The following is a 16683-nucleotide window of genomic DNA, read 5'->3' as shown; positions in this document are numbered from 1 at the left end:
ACGACCATTGACACCTTGCACAAGGAGAGCAAGACACAAAAGGTCATTGCAAAAGAGGCTGGTTGTTCACAGAGCTCGGTGTCCAAGCAAATTAATAGAGAGGCAAAGGGAAGGAAAAGATGTGGTAGAAAAAGAGTGTACAAGCAAAAGTGATAACCGCACCCCGGAGAGAATTGTGAAACAAACCCATTCAAAAATGTGGGGGGAGATTCACAAAGAGTGGACTGCAGCTGGAGTCAGTGCTTCAAGAACCACTACGCACAGACGTCAAGACATGGGTTTCAGCTGTCGCATTCCTTGTGTCAAGCCACCCTTGAACAACAGACAGCATCAGAAGCTTCTCGCCTGGGCTAAAGACGCTTCTGACGCTGTGACATACAGCCAAGTATCGTAACCTATGCTTGAAATTCATGCTCTGCATTTAACCCATCCAAAGTGCACACACACAGCAGTGAACACACACACTGTGAACACACAACCGGAGCATTGGGCAGCCATTTATGCTCAAGGGCACCTCATTCGTGGTACTGAGGGTGGCGAGAGCACTGTACATTCACTCCCCCCACCTACAATTCCTGACGGCCCAAAACTCGAACTCTGCAACCTTTGGATTACGAGTCCAACTCTCTAGCTATTAGGCCATGACTTCCCTTTAATAGTGAAAATAAATAATATACTGTTGTACATGGACTCAAATCACTTATTTGGAATTTATTTAATGGCATTTATGTAAAATAATGTATATTATACTGTAAAACTAAGTTACAGTAAGAATATAGTACTGTAAAATTAAGTTGCGGTAAGGCTATTTTACTGTAAAAAGAAATTGTGGTAAGGCCATCATACTGTAAAATGAAAATGCGATAAAGGTCATCATACTGTAAAATTAAATTATGATAAGCTATTGTAAAGGGGTAGTTACAATAGTGCTGCCAATAAGTTACCACAAAAATACAAATACAAATCTAACAGTGTTGTTTTTTCTTCTGTAATTCAACAGCATGTGTCAGTTATTTCTTCCTTGTATTATTATTATTATTATTATTGTTGTTGTTGTTGTTAAAGGAATATTATAGTTGCTCATTTAAGCCGTTTATATTAAATCAATTAAATTATTAAATTAACTTAAGCTACTAAACCAGTGAGCCTTTTATAGGCCTATCCGCGCTTTAGCGGACGCATAAAGATTGCTGATTTAAAGAATGACTATGAATGTCTGGGGAAAAAATACCCTAGAACACATTTTATTTACTTATTACTAAAACGTTTTCTGAGTCTGACTGAAAATTGACCTATCGGTAAGCCCCTCCCCTCATAAGCAGATGAGCCAATGGCAGTCACAAATCAGTTGCACAGTGAAACTTGGACATCTGTAGGTTTCAACGCCACAAAGAAACACCGGAAAATCTGAAGCTTGCATCGTTTTTATGGGGTTTATGCTTCAAAAATGGAAAAACGATGTGTCTGCCGTACATGTAAAAGTGATTCCAGGTATCCTGAGAAAATGTAATTTATTTTATTATATTTCCTAAACGCAAAGAAAATGGAGCAAAATGTCCCAAAGCATTCACCCCCAATCCCAATGAAAGAAAAAAAAAACTTTCTTTTTCTGGTTGTCATACTCTCATTATGTTAAAATGTTCATCTGCTCAAGTAGACCGTTAATGTTATCTTGTGCTTTAGTAAGGTATCTCTGGATAAAACTAGCTAACATTAAAGTTAGTGAGTCTTTACAAACCTAAATAGCAGACTGTTCTACGTGTTGTCTTCTACAGTGTATGGCAAAAATACATAAAGGTCTACATTTCACAGTCTCCTCATATTAAACTGGTTAAATGTCAATTAATTTAATCATACCCTGCGAAACATGAACAGTGTTGATCAAGGATGTTATCTGCGATCGTGATGAACGTAACATGAGGCTTCTCCCGCTTGTATTTTGATCTGTAAACCCTAGCATTCCAAATTAATTCCCACAATATTTATTTTAAAATCTTTTATATATCTCTCCATGGTATATTTAAGTCCCACTTGAATGGTGTTCCTTCTGTGTCCAAAATTTATCAAAAAGATACAAGGACAAGGTTTTCACACTGACAGCTGTCATTGTAAGACAGATTAGCAACACCGTTTGTTTGAGTTCGCAACAGTAACTAAGGGGGGCGAAGCTTACAGATGGGTAAATTGCTAATAATAGGCCTCTATGCAAAAATGTAGATCATTCTTTAAAAATCATCTGATCAATTATAATTGTTTGTGAATTGCATGAAAATGTGTTTTTCTTTTGAAAACAAAGAAATTTGCAAGTGATCCCAAAATTTCTGAGTAATAGTGTATGTCATTCAACCCGACCAATCAGGTTGTGATTGTATTACTATGCCTTTAGGTTGAGTAAATTAAATTAAATTAAAAATTAAATTTATGCATTTAGCAGACACTTTTATCCAAAGCAACTTACTGTGCATTCAGGCTATCAATTTTTACCTATCATGTGTTGCCGGGGAATCGAACCCCCAACCTTGCGCTTGATATCAATTGCAATTGATAGGGCAATGCTCTACCAATTGAGCTACAGGAACACATATAACACATATCACAGTATCTTTAGGTTCACCGTAAAAAATGCCAGTGTGAATGCTAAGCAGACCAAGACTAAATGTGTTGTTTTCTTTCAGTTTTGACCGAGAGCTTGGTGATTAAATTTGCTTAAAGGATTCAAGTGTGCAGACAATTTATTTTTTTGAGATTGTTAGTGTAAACACACCTTGAATATCAATAATTATCAAAAAGAAGTTGAACTTTTGGAATCACCATACCAAAGGGACTCCAAAATGCTTTTACTAAAACGACTACAAAATTTAAAAACATGGATCTTGACCACTTGGTGGCGTTATAATAGGGGAAAAACAAAAATGGCTCTACCTATGCAACCCACTGACTTGGCAATTGGTATGCAGTGTATTTTTAAAAAAATACAACGGAACAACAACTTTGCCTCAAGAAACACTGCTGTCAATCAAATATTCATTAAATATTTTCAATTGTTAAAAACCTACATTTACAAACAATTCCTAGGTTTTTTTACTCAACCTCAATATAACCACTTGCAGTACAATTCACTACAATCTTTAGGTCAATAATTTTATATATGTATAATTATAAAACTGTGTGTGTGTGTGTGTGTGTGTACGTGTACATGTATATGTATGTTTATGTGTATGTGTAAGTATGTATATGTATATGTATTCGAACAATGTTATGCATCCTTGCTGAATAAAAGTATTGATTTCTTTAAAAAAAAATGGTTTTCTGCTTTCTTCACAAATTAACAATTTCTATTATCCTTGCCCTCTAAAGGGAACATACTGTCTGTCGAGGTTTGTACATGTTGTCTGAGTAAAAATTGCATTCTAAGTAATGAATTTCGCACACATACCTTTGCGGGAAACATCACAGATGAGGTTCCAGGCTTTGATGAAGTCTGGCTCTTTACTCTGTAGTTTAACCACACACTGGTAGGCCCTCCTCTTAAACTCCTCATCCTCATCAAACCTTTTCTTTGACTCCTGATGGAGATTAAAGTATACAGTAGTTTAACAACTTTAAAAAGTAAAAATAAGTAAATCAGTTGCACAGAATGCACAACAAAGCTCTATGGAGGTTCTGTCAAAGCATTCCACAAAGAGACTGTATATTACAAAGGTCCATAAAAAAAACTACTTACATCAACTACTACTTAATCAAAATTCACAACTATTGACTTTGCTAGCACACATTGTTAGTCTTGAGTTAAACAGCTAATCCACTAAAAAATATATATATATTTTTAACAATCTTAAAAACAAAAATTTGCTTCTGTTCTGGAATTGCATTCCTTCTTCCTTCTTGATGTCAGTTTGAACACATAGGGTCAAAAAAGCAGTGTATCCTTAACACTCCCCTCCAACTAGTTTGCTATAAGTGATTGTGAATAAGTGAGCTAAAACAAAAACTTGCCTTGTATTTTAGTTATGTGCGTTTCTTAAAACAAATTCAAGCAGATTGGTCCAAATGTTAGAGGTCAACCGATTTATCGGTTTTACCTATAGTTTTCCGCACTTCACCCTTGCTGGAGCGGCTGATAGTTTCCCTGGTTGTGTCTGTTGCTGGAGTGGCTGAGAAGGCTCGGTTTTCATTATACAGTGGGAGAGCGGCCTCTAGTGGCTGAAATCACTGACAGCACATGCTGTTTGTTCAGACACGTGGTGCTGCCCTGAACAAAGCGATCTTTAGACAGAAAATCCTGCCACGCCTCACAGCACCATTGACATAGTTTAACATTAAATTACATTATATTCGTCCCGAATCGTTAATGTACATAGTGAATTGTATATTGAGCATTTCCATCGAAACGTTTGTCTTTCTGTGGCTCTAATAAAGTATGTATGCATAATTTATAGAGCTATAATATAGATCGCTCTTTCCGTTTGCTCCGTTTTAAACACTGAACTTCAAACTTATTGTTCATTCTTGAAGTAAACTTGTGTCCGTTTGGTGAATAAATAAACAGTTTTAGACCGCTGCACGAGTTAAACGCGACGTGTTTGGAGTATGTGTGACACCGGTGAGTTCTCCTAGACTCAGCTGCTCTTTTATTTTTGATTAGATGATCACTTGAGTGTTAAATAACAGAAGCAGTTAAAGTGTGAGAGTATACATTGTACTGGGATAACTGTAGGGCCCTATGATTTCAGCGATGCAGAAAACGCAGACAGAATCACAGAATCCATTCATAAAAACAGAATTCAGTTTTTTTAGCAAGTGATGCTCACAGTGATTTCGACGTCTGCTGTCTCACTAAATTAAGAAAACACATGAACATCTCCAGAACTGCTCTGAGAGTCACTTCATGAGCATTTGACCATTTGATCTGAGTAAAAGCATCATATCACAAACACAGAATTGTAAACATATTCATTTATTTTGCAACACAAAGTAAAAGTCCTGTTTTGAAGTCAGTAGAATATACATAGAATATACAGTAGAATATACATTTTAGTACTACTACTAAAATGAAACAATTATTATTTTTTAAGGAATAATCACACAAAATGTCTTCCATGTTTAATTTTTTATAGTAAATCCCCCTTGTTTGCCAAAAAAAGTTTTGCTTAATTTTAAGTAATTAAAAAGACAAATAAAATTAAAGCTGCAAGCAGCGATGAACGGGCCCTCGCACCCGGGCTCACCGGCAGCGAGTGGCTTTAGTAAATAGGTGAACGTTGAGAAATATGCGTTTAAACTCATAAATATAAGTAGAATATATCAATGTTTATTCCATATATGTGCCAATCTTCCTGTTGCCAGCAGGTGGCGCTATCATTATAATGGAATATTGGCCTTCAGATGTGTTCAGGGCTGCACTCTTATAGAACATGTGAAGTTTGGGGAAGATCAAACATTTTATGCCTGAGTTACAACAACTTCTCTTGCTGTGGCAAGACATCAAATTTTGTCATTTTTGCCATGGACACACTCTTTAACAAAAACTCAAGATTGCCACAATTTAACATTACACAGGCCTTTAGATTAGACTAACCACAAAAATACATTAATGTCAAAAAATCTCTAGGAGTAGTTTGTCTCAGCGTAAAATATGTCACTTCCTGTTGCCAGCAGGTGGCGCTATGACTATAATTGAATATGGGCATGTAGATCTGTTAAGGGCAGAAGTCTTATCTAACATTCGAAGTTTGGGGCAGATTGGACATTGTATGTCTGAGTTAGAGCAACTTCATTTTTCATGGCGAAACATTGAAATTTGTCAGGCCGCCATGGACACTCCCTTTAACGAAATCTCAAGATCTTCCCAATTTAACATCGCAAAGGCCTTTAGATTTAACTGACCAAGTTTGATGCTGATCTGAATAAATCTCTAGGAGGAGTTCGTTAAAATACAACCCCTGAAAATGCCAAAAACAACACCAATTTTGCAGAGAACATTCTAAATAACTGACTTCCTGTTTGGATTCGGATTTCGTACCAAGAGACTTTTTCGTAGATATTGGTGTGTTACATGTGTGTACCGATTTTTGTACATGTACGTGAAACATAGCTTGAGGCACACTCCATTGAAAGTGTATATGCACTCAGTTGAAAGTGTATAGGTGGCGCTATCGAGCCATTTTGCCACACCCGATGGAATATTGGCCTACAGATGTGTTCAGGCCAGGACTCTTATCACACATGTGAAGTTTGGGGAAGATCAGACATTTTATGCCTGAGTTATAACATCTTTTATTCTCATGGCGAGACATCGAACTTCGTCACGGCGCCATGGACACGCCTTTTAACGAAAACTCAAGATCTTCACAACTTAACATCGCACAGGCCTTTAGATTAGACTGACTACAAAAAAGACATTGATGTCATAAAATTTCTAGGAGTAGTTAGTCGCAGTGTAAAATATGTCACTTCCTGTTGCCAATAGGTGGCGCTATGACTATAACTGAATATGGGCATGTCAATCTGTTCAGGTTCGGAGTCTCATCAAACATGTGAAGTTTGGGGCAGATTGGACATTGTATGTCTGAGTTATAGCAACTTCATTTTTCATGGCGAATCATCGAAATTCGCCAGGCCGCCACGGACATGCCCTTCAACGAAAACTCAAGATCTTCGCAATTTAACATCGCAAAGGCCTTAAGATTAGGCATACCAAATTTGGTGTTGATTTGAAGAAATCTCTAGGAGGAGTTCGTTAAAATACAACACATGGAAATGACAAATTACACAAAATTTGCTCATAATATTAAAAATAACCGGCTTCCTGTTGGGTTTAGAATTTTGCTCCAAGAGTCTTTTTTGTAGGTATTGGTGTGTTACATATGTGTGCCAATTTTCGTGCATGTACGTGAAACATAGCTGGAAGGCTGTTGATTTTCTTAGTATAGGTGGCGCTGTCGAGCCATTTTGCCACACCCTCTTCTGAATCCTATATCAGACGAAAATTTTCACCAGGTTTGACGCGTGTGCAAAGTTTCATGACTTTTTGAGCATGTTTAAGCCCTCAAAAATGCGATTCATTCGGGAGAAGAAGAAGAAGAAGAAGAAGAAGAAGAATAATAATAAACAAAGCAGATACAAGAGGGTCCTCGCACCTCGGTGCTCGGGCCCTAATAATAATAAACAAAGCAGATACAAGAGGGTCCTCGCACCTCGGTGCTCGGGCCCTAATAATAATAAACAAAGCAGATACAAGAGAGTCCTCGCACCTCGGTGCTCGGGCCCTAAATATAGCTGCAAGTAGCGATGGCGGGCTCAAGCCGTCAGTGCAAACGCCACCCCGGTGGCATCGGGAAAACTGTCCCCAGCGGGCATAAGCATTTACAGTAACCCTCTGGCAATCAAGTTTTAAGGGATACGGCAGTTAAAGGGTTAATCCGACCCATCTAGACTTTGAAATCACATACACAGAACAATATATATAACTTTAGTAACACTTTATTTTAATATATATAAAAAATGTATAAGGTGTGCATCGTAGCTGACACCTAAATGAACATTACAATTGTTTTATGACTGCAAGTCATTCTCTTCAAATGCTACTGACGTTAGAAAAGTGTATAACAATATCACATGTAACTTTAGAGACGGTCCCTAAATTTGAGACTCTCGAATGTCCACTGTCAAGCCAACTTTATGCCTGTTTTTGTTTTGTTTTTTACTTTATTTTTCTTTTCTCTGTGCCTGATTGTTGATGTTCTTTACCCGGGCATAGATGTCCATCCATCAATAATGAACATTCATCCGCAAACATGAGGTGCGAGCGGTCGCGAGCGCGGATGGGTGAATGGCGCATGTTTTTTTTTTTTTTGAGCAACTGGGATGGTGCCCCCTCTGGGAGTTGGTGCCCTACGAAGACTGCGTACTCTGCATATAGGGAGTGGCGGTACTATCTGGAAGATATATTCCTCAAACCGTCGTACAAGAGGTGTATCTGTTCATAAAGCCTATATATAAAGTCTTAATATAGTATTCCACAATACGTTGTGCTATTCTAATTAAGTCATTTTTTGGGATCTTTTTACATCTCTCAGAACCTGACACGTTGTAATTCGTAGACTCCAGGAAAGTTGCAGTTCTGGAAAATGGTGGCACTGTAGACTAAATTCTCCCTGATTGTTTCACACCTAATTCTAAACTTTAATTCTTAATTCTTTTGCAGTTTACGTGTTTCTGGTCTTCTCCTGTTTTTTTTTTTCTGACCCTTCTGACCCAGTAAGCATTTTGCTGTCCAGTGGTCATGTCTTTACTTTGCAATTACCGCAGTGATCTAATTTTGAATATTTCTCATGAGGATCTAATAATTTTTTTTTTCAGTCTGAGTGAAATGTCTTTTTCGGCTCATTTTATCAGTAAAGGAAAAAGTGCCTCATAATTCTGCACAACTGAATATAAGGAGTTTTTTTTTTCTCTTCCAGTCTTTCACATCCCATTCGTCAATATTTGTGTTATCACAAATCCCGGAAAATGCTTGTTGTAGTCCAAACAATTTGTTGTATTTTTTAAAAAGTGATTTTTGTTAAATAAAATATCTCCTTTTGAATTGGATTTTCAGCTTTGTAACCTTGCAGAACAGACTAACTAAAGTTGAAAAAGTGAAAAAGCCTAATAGCACTCCTTTAATAGGCATTATTAAGCAGTTCATAAATACAGCTATAAATATTTTGTTATTGAGCATATCTATAAAGTTCAATCATTGTATTTTTTTCATACTTTAAGGATCAATTTATCATTTATAAATTATTGCATTATTTACAAACCAGTTATTAAGGAGTTGTCAGTGGTTTATGAGATCATTAAGAAAGTGAAATTAAATGATTAATGAACTATTTTAGTGTAAATATATAAATCTTATTATTTAGACACATGATAATAGTTGGTCAGTTTGCTAATAACTGCTTTATTGACATTTATTCCAGCTGTAATTAATGATAAAGTCAGGTTTTTATAAAATATTTAGTAATTGCCAGCTATCTATTTTTGTGAGCTCATCTAAAGTGAGGACTATTTATACATTTATAGCATTCACAAAGGAGATTTAAAGAATCATTGATCTTCCAAACTGAAAAGTTAAACACAACACAGAGGGATAAAGAACACAGAAATATTTTTTTCAAGATACAAAAAATGAAACTGTTCAGCTGTACACTCGATAAAAAAAAATTAAATATAAACTTTTGCAATTATATATATATATATATATATATATATATTAGGGGTGTAACGGTTCACAAAATTCACGGTTCGGTTCGATACGATACACTGGTGTCACGGTTCGGTTCGGTACGTTTTAGATACAGCAAAAAGAAAAAATTGGCAGATAAATTTCCTTGATTTTTAAAAAATGTTTTATTTATTAAAACTAACAAAGTATGTTTTTTTTTTTTTTACATTGATCAATGATGGAGCTATTCTTTACCCATCTTCTATGGTGTTTTCTTAGCAGCATACTGTATAAAACAAACAGCTCCTTATAAAAAAAAAATGAAAATGTTATATTATTGTAGTAGTTATGAACAAATACAAAGATTTAACTTTTTATATGGAACTCTATAACTCTTTATATTGAGTGTGTTTTTACTCAATTGGTTCTCTATAGGGCTTATGTTTTTTGGAACAAATTACGGTCTGTCTGAAATGGGCTCGTGAAGGAATATTGTAACGGGGCTCAATTACATTAAGCATGTTCTTAAAACCTACGTTTTCCACTACAGAGTAAGGCGCTCGCTCACTCAGTACGCTCTGAAGGCTCGTTGCAAAATGGCTAATGCGTTTAACAGACCAGAAATAGAAGATCCTCCAATAACCAACAGGTCTGGTGTTTTGGCGCACTTTGGATTCCCTGTAAGCTATAATGGTGATGATAGAATGAATGGTAAATAGTAAGGTCTCATATCCGCGGCTATAACGTAAATGTAGCCTACCAATCGCCGTGGTGATGTCTTTTGCACTGTCTTTTCCCAGATACTGACACACTAAGGTGATGTCGGCGTAAATGAGTTGACGTTTCAAGTATTCCCGCTGGTGGTTTTTTTTTTTTTTGTATTCCCGCTGGTGTACCCTAGATGCGACATATCGTTGTTTTTTTTATCCACCACTCTCTTTCCATCACCATTATAGCTTACAGGGAATCCAAAGTGCACCCAAACACCAGACCTGTTGGTTATTGGAGGATCTTCTATTTCTGGTCTGTTAAACGCATTGGCCATTTTGCAACGAGCCTTCAGCGCGTACTGAGTGAGCGAGCGCCTGACTGAGTAGCCTAACATAAACATATAAGTTGGTGTTTTTTTCTTCTTCGGGGGTGTCAGGGGCATTGCCTGTTACGTCGTTTGGGTTATTGGGCTACCTTGTTGAACGCATATCATTATATTTCACAATTTTTTTTTATTTTCCAAATATAATTAATTAGTCCAACGAACCATTCGGTATATATATACACATATATATATATATATATATATATATATATATATATATATATATATATATATATATAAATTCAAGTGTACAGTTTTCTTTTATTGCATCCTGAAATAAATATTTTTGAGTTCTGTGTTTGTTTATTTATTTTTTTCCGATGTCAGTATCAAATGAGTTTGAAATTATTATTTGCAGCACAAATAAGTCTTTTTAGATTTTTTTTAAATTCCTGAAACTGTCAGAAAAGGATAAGGCCTAATAGATTTCTTAAGCTGTAATGAAAACAGCACAATTAGCAACAACAACAAAAAAATAGCAATTTAAAATACAGTTTTTTTTCCCCTGGTGATTTAAGAGATGTTTAAGTCTCTCTCTCTCTCTCTCTCTGTCTGTCTGCCACTCAGCTCATGCCCATCCCCCACTCACACACACACACACACACACACACACTCAGTCAGTCAGCACACATACATTCCTCAAACAGAGGGACAGAGTGAGTTGAGATGTCTGACAGTTTTTTAATTTTCTTTTAATCATACAGTGTTGTAAAGTCATGAAACTATGCATATTTCCTCAGAATGATTTGATCTCTGTATGAAAAAATGCTTTTAAGTGTTTGGAAGCTGCAAATTAAAAATACAAGACAATTAATGATTCCCTTTTTACTGTCATTTCAAAAAAATCACCACGACAAAACCGTTCAAGCTAACCAAAATCCGTTCGCAATTTAAGTTCCTCAATGTTTTTGCAACATGTAGACAAAGTTTGGTTAGTATAGTGAACTTTTCCTCTGAGGAGTATACATTAAATAACCATTAAAAATCCATATTCAAATCAAAATAGCCGACTTCCTGTTGGTTGTAGCTGATGACTGTGAATTAGAAAGTTGTCCGTCTTGATAAGAACAATATACATACCGAGTTTGGTGTCTGTAGCTAAAACTAACCCCCCCACTTTTGAAAAAAGGTGGCGCTATAGAGTGCCTTTTCCATGCCCTTTTAAAAGCTTTTTCCAATGTCTAGCTATCAATAATACTGATATGTGTTTTGAGTTTCATGTAAATCTGAGGTTGTTATCTGCCTCAAAATCACCATAACAGAATTTTCAAGTTTGACACGTTGCCATGGCAACAATATATAAGATATCAATATCCCCACAACAGATTTACATCGGCCATGTTTTGTCATTATTCTGAGGAAGTTTGAAGCAAATAGAGTAAAAATAAGATGCTGAATTCAAAGCATTTTGAAAATGACTCAATTCCTGCTGCCAGTTGGTGGCGCTATAATGTTGACTCTTAATAGTCACATATATACGATCGGTATCATACATCGAACAAATCGATGAAGTTTGATCAAACTCAGGCAATGTATGTGGATGTTATTAGGCATTTCCTGTTTCTCATTTTTTGCCCAAATTTCAACGCCGCGCCACGGGCAAACCGTTCGAGATATCAAAAATCCCCTGGCAATTTTTCATCCCCAATGTCTTGAGATCATGTTGACCGAGTTTGGTGGCAATCAAGTAAAAAACCTATGACAAGTATATCAAATTCCAGAGCATGCTTTTTTTAAACAGCCCTGAATAGCTGACTTCCTGTTGGGCGGAGCCTATGACAGAGCGCGAAATTTGTTCAGCTCGATGAGATCTATAAGTGTACTGAGTTTCATATAAATATGTGCAAGTGTGTGTGAGCTATGGTTCAAGATTTCTGACTGTGTTCCAGGGGGCGCTGAAGAGCCCCTGTGCCACGCCCGGGTCCCAGTCTCTGCGACGTCCTGATGGCCGCAGGTTCCAATGTGTATGCCAATTTTCAAGAGTTTTTGAGCATGTTAAGGCCCCCAAAAACCCCCGGAAGGTTTAATAAAAAATAAGAAGAAGAATAATCCTTAGGGGAACAATAGGGCTCTTCGCCCCTTCGGGCTTGAGCCCTAATAAACAAAGCAGATACAAGAGGGTCCTCGCACCTCGGTGCTCGGGCCCTAATTATTGTTTCATGCCTTGATTTGATAACAATAAAAATGTAAATACACAGAATTTTTGAGGGGAAAAATCATTAGGCTTCTTTAAGAAAAAATAAAGTTGTTTTATGCGTTCAAATAATTAAACATGCTCAAACAGAATTTGGAACAAAAAAACAAAAATATGGTGAGTAACAATAAAACATTTCATAGGGCCCTAATCAAGTCATTTTTGTTACACTTTTAATAAACTTATTTAAAAAATGTGTAAGTTTCATGATTTTATGTAATAAGACTTACTTTTTGATTAATAAGCTTTAATTTAACTATTAAAAAGGAGTGGAGTAAAATTAAAATGGAAAAAAACTGAATCCAGAAAAATGAAATAACAGAATTTGGAAAAATAAAATGGAATTAAGGAAAAAATTAAACAGATTTCATAGGGCCCTATTAGAGTGTGGTAATTTTATACTATTACCGTTGTTATTATTATTATTACTACTACTTTTGTGAATAAAGCACTATTTTAGTTTTTTTTTTTTTTTTTTTTTTTTTTCAGTATCCATTTTGGCCAGTGTGGTCCAACCTAGCCTTCGGTATCCTCAAAATCCAATATCGGTCGACCTCTACCAAATGCTATAAGTGCTTGCGGTGATCGGCCAATCACAATGTACTGGGTCAGTTGGCCAATCAGAGCAGACTGCACTTGTCAGAAGTAGGGACTTAGTAAAAAACTATGCGTTTCAGAGAAGCAAGGCATAGAGGACCTACAATAAATGTACAGTATTTGAAAAATAATGTGGTTTTTTGAACAATAAAGCATGTCTGTTCTAAATTCCCTATGTGTGTTTATACTGGAAAGACTATTATTATGAATGTGTGCCGCTAGTTGATGTGAGGTCCGCTATTCCGGTTTCACTTTCACTTTCATTAGCCGATTGCTCCGCCATTTCATCAGGTGTTAATGTGCGTGATTGAATAAAGACCAAATTTAACACTTTGTGGCCATAATTTGTACAATATCCAGTCTAATTGGAGTAATGTTGTGCCATCTGCTGTGAACCCAAAATAATTCAGATAAAGAGTTGAACAGTGCCCTGTCTCTTGTCACACTTCTTACCGGAGTCCCGTGGTGGATTAGCATCAACACCCCTACCGATCTATTAGTCTCGTTCAATGTCAGCATGTCAACATATTCTGTTACAACAAATACACAAAATAATGATCTTTAAAAAAGCATCATATGACCCCTTTAATATATGCCGACTCACACATATGATCCGCTCTGTAAGATTGCGTCTCTGGACCGGAGCCATGCTGCCGCAGATCATGTGACAATGCAAAACCAGACCTCATTTGCCCCAATCGAAAAAATATTTACACTGTCTGAATCGTTCCCTATAGCCTACATTGTGCACAATGTACACTGTACAGGAAATACTACACTATGAACAAGTAATCGCAGCGTCAGTGTCTATTAATAGCGTAGTGGCAGGAGCTTTGGATTCTAGAGAGCATTTGATTGGTGAGAAGGTTTGATGAGAAATTGAAGTATGCGGTCAAAAAAATCGATAATCCATTTTGGCGAAGTGACGAACTGTTAGCTTTGAAAGCTTATATCTTTTAAATCTGAATTTTGTCACTGTTTTGGAGCACACTGGATTATAGATTAACATATTAAGACTACATATTGATACTAACACCCAAAAAACTTTAAAGGGTTATTTAGCGCAAAAATTAAAATGACCTTGTGTTTTACTCCCCCTTGAGGCATCCTATGTGTATATGACTTTCTTCTTTCAGACGAATCAAGTCGGAGTTATATTAAAAATTGTCCTGGCTATTACAAGCTCTATCATTGCAGGTGTTGCAGTTGAACAGTCCACAAGTTGTCAAATAAAGTGCATGCATTCATAATAAAACGTGCCTCACACGACTCCGGGGGTTGAATAAAGGCCTCCGTACTGAATCCATGCGTTTTTGCAAGAAAAAAATCCATATTTCAAACGTAAACACTTTTCTCTCCCTTCCGTTATCTGTCATACGTGGAGCGGTGTGAGGCACATTTATTATGAATGTGCGCTTTACTTGACGACTTGTGGATTTTTCAACTGCAACACCCGCTGACTGCAGTGATGAAGCTTGAAATAGCAGGACAATTTTTTTTTTTATAAAACTCCGACTGGATTTGTCTGAGAGAAGAAAGTCATATACAGCTAGGATGCCTGGAGGGTGAGTCAAACAAGCTTATTTTCATTTCTGGGTGAACTAATACTTTAATTTTGATTTCATGGGGACTTTGAGTTGTTTTGTTGTGACTGTAAATCTTTACTTTCCCATAACCACGGAAGGGATTAAGAGATTGCAGGTCAAATTCAGCTGACAGATACTGACATAACACGTCTTATATATGTATTTCAACACGACAACCAAAACCAAATCCCTAGAAGTTTGTGAACAGATTGTAGTGGCTGCATTCAAGTTCTGCTAATTCACAAACATACTTGTAAAGGTAATGTTAATTTACCTTTTTTACTGAATGATAGGCAGTGGGGTTAATCAGTGACATTATTAATTGATTTGCTATACGGCATCTTCCCGTCAGCTCCCCGGTCTGCTTCCCTTAGTATTTTTACATGTAGAAAATGGGGTGGGGGGGGCAGATAAAATAATATTAATAATAATTACACTGTCAAGTTTTCTCCCTAAAAGATAATGTAAGTTACTATGGTAACAGTATGAATGACATACAAGGGGGACATTTTTCACAATCAAAACTGAAAATCAAATCACAACCTTTGACAATGACAATAACTATAAAGATAATGATAAAGATATAGTTTTAAAACTCGTTCTCAATATTAAAGAACAGCGGAATCCACGTCACAGCTATAAAAGTAAAGGCACAGAGAAATGACATTGTTGAAATCACTTCCTAAGCGATTTCTTCCAACTGAATGAACGATACAAACACTGACGCCCAATCAGAATCCATCCTGCTATTACGAGCTCGAGAATTTAATGTGACATTTGTACATTATGAATAAACATATGATATTGGTTGCTGGTGTGGACGCAAATATCGTGATTTATAGTTATCATTCTTGTTGTGAATGGCAGAACTACAAAACAAAACTAACAACTACTCAAGTAATGCAAGGTAAACACTGGTGAAACTGATCAGCAGTCAGTCTCTAATTCTGAGCATATTCATCAGGTTGTATATGAGAAATACTCACTTTGTAGAAAGACTGAAGGTCACCAATGGGTGGGGAAACACTGAGATAATTTGGGAACTTGTCTTGCAAATGAGCAATGAGCATCCCAAACTGTGTCCCCCAGTCTCCGACATGGTTCAACCTGACAGAAATAAGACAAAAGAATGAAAGAGAAGCAATTGACCATTTGCAAAGATCTTGTCTGAAAGGCAATCTGACCAATCAGGATATTATGTGCCGCCACTGCTATCTGCCATCTTGCCCAACATCTACGGCCGGTCTCCATAGAAATACATGTTAAAATGTGATAAAAAAAGATTGACTGAATTGAAACTTTTTCAATATAAAAATATGCAGAGGGTTAAGTCGTGCTGTTGTTGGCTTATTAATTCCTTTAAAGTACTTGTTTTGCATACCAGAAAACCTGTCAATCCAGGTTCCGATCCAAAACAGGCAGGAGAGTAGATTAACTTTGGTGGACTTAAACTTGAAAAACTGCGTTTTCCTTGGTTAACAAAATTGTTTCTGATGTTTATTCAGGTTCATTTTGTGCTGTACGGAAATAAAAAAAACAATCGGCTCTCATGTTTGAACGGCTCTCATGTTTGAGACAATACAGTGATTGCACACTAAACTCACTACAATTTTTCTCACGCAGTGAAAAATACATCGCAGAGCAAAGAGGAAACACACCGACAGACAAGACAGAGCAGGTTACTTCTGGTATGAAACAAGGTCTCAGGACACCCAACTTTCAAATTGTTATTTTTAAAGTTTTGTGGCTCTTTAATGTGTCATTAACATTAAAGAACCACAACAATCATTTGTTTCTGCTTCTTCACCGTGTTTTGATCCAGATATTCAATACTCTTTCAGAGGATGAGTAATAGTGCTTTTCAGAACGTGTAATATCCCAGTGAAAACATGGAAAGAAGAAGCGTTGTCTCAAAGGATGGAGAAAGAGCTGAAATCTACTGCAGGGGTCTCCAACCCTCTTCCTAGAGAGCTACTGTCCTCTACAGCCCCAACACCAATCA

General features: G+C 36.6%; 2 protein-coding genes across 2 annotated transcripts in view; one reads left to right on the top strand and one right to left on the bottom strand.

Annotated features, from left to right (window-relative positions):
- Window positions 1-16683, top strand: part of sgcd (sarcoglycan, delta (dystrophin-associated glycoprotein)) — a 1159024-nt gene that overhangs the window by 781238 nt on the left and 361103 nt on the right. The gene's annotated exons all lie outside the window — the stretch shown is intronic.
- rars1 (arginyl-tRNA synthetase 1) overlaps window positions 1-16683 on the bottom strand; it is a 96975-nt gene that overhangs the window by 44578 nt on the left and 35714 nt on the right. The window contains exons 7-8 of the mRNA XM_059526665.1: window positions 15668-15788; window positions 3437-3566 (exon numbers count right to left, since the gene is read on the bottom strand). Of these exons, the coding sequence (XP_059382648.1) occupies window positions 3437-3566; window positions 15668-15788 (251 nt within the window). The remainder of the gene's footprint in view (window positions 1-3436; window positions 3567-15667; window positions 15789-16683) is intronic.

The sequence above is a fragment of the Carassius carassius genome, chromosome 36, assembly GCF_963082965.1.
Source record: "Carassius carassius chromosome 36, fCarCar2.1, whole genome shotgun sequence".
In the NCBI taxonomy this organism is placed as follows: domain Eukaryota; kingdom Metazoa; phylum Chordata; class Actinopteri; order Cypriniformes; family Cyprinidae; genus Carassius; species Carassius carassius.
Note: the sequence above shows the minus strand (reverse complement) of the source record. Positions and strands in the feature narration are given on the sequence as shown.